Here is a 4,287-nt window from a genome sequence, read left to right as displayed (position 1 = left end):
CATGTATATATATATACACCCATGAGTAAATCTCGCCGTATACACAAAGCTTAAATTTACAAATGTAGATTCTATACAGCCATTTAGTAAATCTCGCCGTATATACACAACGTTTAGATTTCTTATTTATAAAGTTAGATTCTATACACCAGTGAGTAAATCTCGCCATATATACACAATTTAGATTTCTTATTTATAAAGTTAAGATTCTATACACCAATGAGTAAATCTCGCCGTATATACACAAAGTTTAGATTTATTATTTATAAATGTAGATTCTATACAGACACTTAGAGGAACGCGCGGTGGATGAACTCGTGTTGTAATAAACTCAATCATCAAAACATCTTCCAACCAACCAGAAAACACCCGTATTCATATTAATTAGGACACACCTAACTATGTATAAATGACCACGATGACCGAATTAATCATTTGACCAACGACAGTGATCAACATGTACAAATATGCATCAAATACACCTTATTAATGCCTCACTCAGGATAGACATATGTTCATGAACATTGACGGAATATCAGAATGTGTAATACGGTACAAATTCTACTTTGTCTGTTATTGTCCGTACTCCGTTTCTACGTGCATGCCGAGAGAAGCCCGGATATCACAGATCTTGTCATCCGAAGAAGGATCATTATTCCCAAGTGGATTAGAAACAACCAGCGGGATGCAATAGGATTAAATTTGGGGGGAAACCCTAAGAACTTGGGACCACTTGCAAAAGCCATGATTGACCAGATGAGGGCAGGCGATCCGATTCTTCTCAATTCTAGACGTGTGTTTATAAATGACGGAGAGTCTTTGGCTAAAAGCCTGGAGAAGTTTCCAAACCCTTCCCTGTATCCCTTTTCCAATGTCCCCCTAACTCGTGCAGGTTCCCTCCCTGTGTGGAATGCAATTCCTAATTCTTACCCACTGTTCACCCCACCAACGACAAGAATACTTCAAAAATACCGTCAAATCGATCCACATCGTTTGCAAATTCAACCTACTTCTGGACAAAAAGCCATGCTTCGACACGTTGTCCGAAACATTCCTTATATCAACAGAACAGTTCGAAGAAAGACTTCCACCAAATGGCCGTTTGTGGTCGGAACTTTCGACAGCCCCCAAAAGTTTATCCGCATTCCGTTTCAAAAAGACTTCCTTGTTCATGACGGCGAGAGTGGAAAACAGCCCACACAGAACACACTCGTGCCACTGAAACCGCCGGTTTTGTCAATGAAACAGGACTTTGACTTTCTGGGGTCAAACACAAACAGCATTAATTTTGACGCAGGAAGAAACGTTCCTTTGGATAACGGAATTGTATTTGAAAACAGCTTCAACAGATTAGGTCCGCTCTTACCAGGAGAGAAAGAGAGGGTTTACTACGATGGCAAAATTTACAAGAAAATGCGACACAACAGGAACGATGAGCTGAGCAAAAGAGACTTGGTTTTTCTTCAACAAGATTTTCAAAGGTTTCTTTCCTCGCCACCTCGCCTCCAACGGCTGGGAAGACTTAGAAATGGACCAGCATCAATATTGCCGGTAAGATCTGTCAATAACCTCTTCAAAAAAAAATAACCCCAAAACAAACAAACAAACAACAGCAACCCACGAACTACGGGCTATTCACATACCCAGTCCTTGTTTTGCAAACATGATTAAGAAAAGGAATAGAAATAACGATTGGTAGGTAAATGTACATGTGTGTTTGGTTTTAATGTTATGTATTTACACTGCACACTTGATTAGCATGATTACGTAAGCATACGCGCAACTGTGTCTGAAAGGTGACGACAAAATACAGATCTACGTGTTTTTGACTGATGTCTACACAACACTTGTGATGTACACTAATGAACCGCAAAACATCTATCGATATTCAACTCATAGCTTCAGTATATCAAATTCCCCAAAGGGAAAGACGCAGTCGACGAAAGAGCGATCTCTGTCTATTGGTAGATAAAGATGAATACCCGTCAGAAAAAAGTCAGTCATCTCGAGTTATTCGGTACAAGTTGTCGTGACATGGTATATAAGAGACCAAGATAAACATTTTGTACCTATTCTACATCTTTATTCCTAAGAAGTCCGACATGTCGCGCAGCATTCTGTACATCGCATTCTTTGCTGCGTGTTGCGCCGTCATCCACGCAACGCCTTTGAACGGCATTCCTGAGCTTCCATCACTAAATCTTGATTTCCCTCCACCAGTTCCAAATGCACCAGACCTCCAAACCGCGGGTGCCTACCCGACCAACAGCCCCATCAGACCAGACGGGAAACTATCCGGGGCCCTTGCAAACCAGAACATTTTCATGGAGCCGTTAGGTGGCGTCGAATTTGGAAAATCGTTTGGCGGGTTTGGTAAGCAGATAGGAGGAACTGGAATGAACTCCGGATTTAACCAGAACACTGGGACTGGTTTTGGATCTCCTTCTTTGGGACAGCTGGGCATGAAATCCGGCTTTGGAACACCTTCCGGATCCTTTGGAGAAGTCCCAAATGCAGGTATAGGCCAAATGGACATATACTCCGGCATTGGAAATCCCTCCGGATTCTTAGGAGAAGTCCCTAATGCAGGTGCAGGGCAACCTGTCGTAGATCTTGGACTGACAAGCGGACAAGGAAGTGCGCCCACTAGTGGGCAAGTCCAGCCTCAAACCAATACTTATAGGTCAGGCACTCCTCAAGTTCCCGGAATTAGAGGCGGCGTGAGAAATATCAGCAGACGACCCATGCCGTTCATGCCGATTTTCACACCACCGCCCGTAATTCTCCTACCCCCACGCCGGTCGTTCTCATTCATGTTTGGGCGTCGACCTCGGCTCGTTACAATCCCACTTATTCCTCTAGGAGCACCAGTGCCGATCTCGATGGCGCGAAGACCATTTTAGACATGTGGTACGTATTCTCGTTTTTTGTTTGTTTTTGTTTGTTTGTTTTTTTTAAATAAACCCTTTAACTGGTTTGAGCGTTAGAGACATTTGGCTCACTTTGCGATGGACTGTGGCAGATGCCAGGGCGGCGAGATCACCAAAAACTAGTGCACATGTACCCAACCGAGTGCTTGCGCTAGCCTTTGCCTTGATTTTCGGGAATATTTATTAACATATTAGATTCCCATACGTACATATTTACGCTTAAGGTGGATTGTCATGAATTTATAAGTATACTGCCGAGAACAATGACGACGCGCCGTGGATTTTTTCTTTGTTACGTCGTTGGTCTTTTCAAAATATGTAATCAATCGTAATCTATAAAAATGTGTTGTACAGCTTAGGACTTTTTTAAAATATATATATACGAAAGAGGCATTTCATTTAGTTCACTTGAGCTTGCCGAGGAATACTGATTGTTTGCACTCTATTTTTCAGTTTTTTGCATAATCCAAGGGCCTCGGGATGAGATGGAGATGACGTCATGGATCTGTACGTTGTATTTGTAGTGCCACGTCAGCATTAAACTTCAGTGCAAAAAAACTCCCAACTACTTGCGTGTTTGTGCTGTCCACTTGGTACCGCGACTTTAAATGCTTTTGTACGTTATGTAACGTCTATTTGTTGAGTAATAAATGTTGCCATTTTGTAGGATGTTCTGTTAACACCATCGGAAACAATAAGCAGTCAATCAGCAACACACCATGCTCCTTTTAGAGCTTCTTTACGTTGTCAATTTCACTAAGCAAGCTTCCCATAAAAGTCCCTTTACTTAATTTGATTACTCTATATATATATATATATATATATATATATATAAGCACAGAAAATTTCACTTTACTTCCGCCTCTACCCGGGGTTGAACTCAGGCGGATTTCTGTGCTTTATATTAAATATTACTTCACTTAGGGAAGTTATGTTCATTTAAGAGTTCATTGCTATTTCTGTGCTTTATATATATATATATATATATAAATTGAAATTCAGCAGGCAGAAAAATCTGGAGGAATTCCTTTGTATATTTTGCACGACTCATTCCTGGCAGTCCTCTGAGGTTTATCGGACATCAAACCCAACTGTTCATCCGTTTCTTCCGACGGACCTTGTGAAATCATGTATTTTATGACATTTGAGTTAAAAGCCCAAGTATCCTTCATATTTACATTTCCAATATTTCTTTACCAATGATAGCCATTTTCTCACGAATGCAGTGCAGTTGTGAACAATGCGCGTATGAATCTTTGATATGTTGCGCCTACGGAATACTGACAGAAATGAAAGTAGAATGTAAATTTCATTTTTGAAAATATAGGAAACTGCATCGTTTCACGCCGACATACTT

General features: G+C 40.9%; 1 protein-coding gene across 1 annotated transcript; it reads left to right on the top strand.

Moving 5' to 3' along the window:
- Positions 1-2,064: 2,064 nt before the first annotated feature.
- On the top strand, positions 2,065-3,594 carry LOC125664790 (uncharacterized). Its single transcript, XM_048897598.2, has 2 exons — positions 2,065-2,910; positions 3,384-3,594. The coding sequence occupies exon 1, from the start codon at positions 2,103-2,105 to the stop codon at positions 2,901-2,903; it is 801 nt and encodes a 266-aa protein (XP_048753555.1). The 5' UTR covers positions 2,065-2,102; the 3' UTR covers positions 2,904-2,910; positions 3,384-3,594.
- Positions 3,595-4,287: the final 693 nt, after the last annotated feature.

This window comes from Ostrea edulis, chromosome 1 (genome assembly GCF_947568905.1).
Source record: "Ostrea edulis chromosome 1, xbOstEdul1.1, whole genome shotgun sequence".
Classification (NCBI taxonomy): Eukaryota; Metazoa; Mollusca; class Bivalvia; order Ostreida; family Ostreidae; genus Ostrea; species Ostrea edulis.
Note: the sequence above shows the minus strand (reverse complement) of the source record. Positions and strands in the feature narration are given on the sequence as shown.

Bases quoted from the DNA above. Each gene is read 5' to 3' on its own strand.
- LOC125664790 (XM_048897598.2), top strand. From the start codon at position 2,103: ATGTCGCGCAGCATTCTGTACATCGCATTCTTTGCTGCGTGTTGCGCC.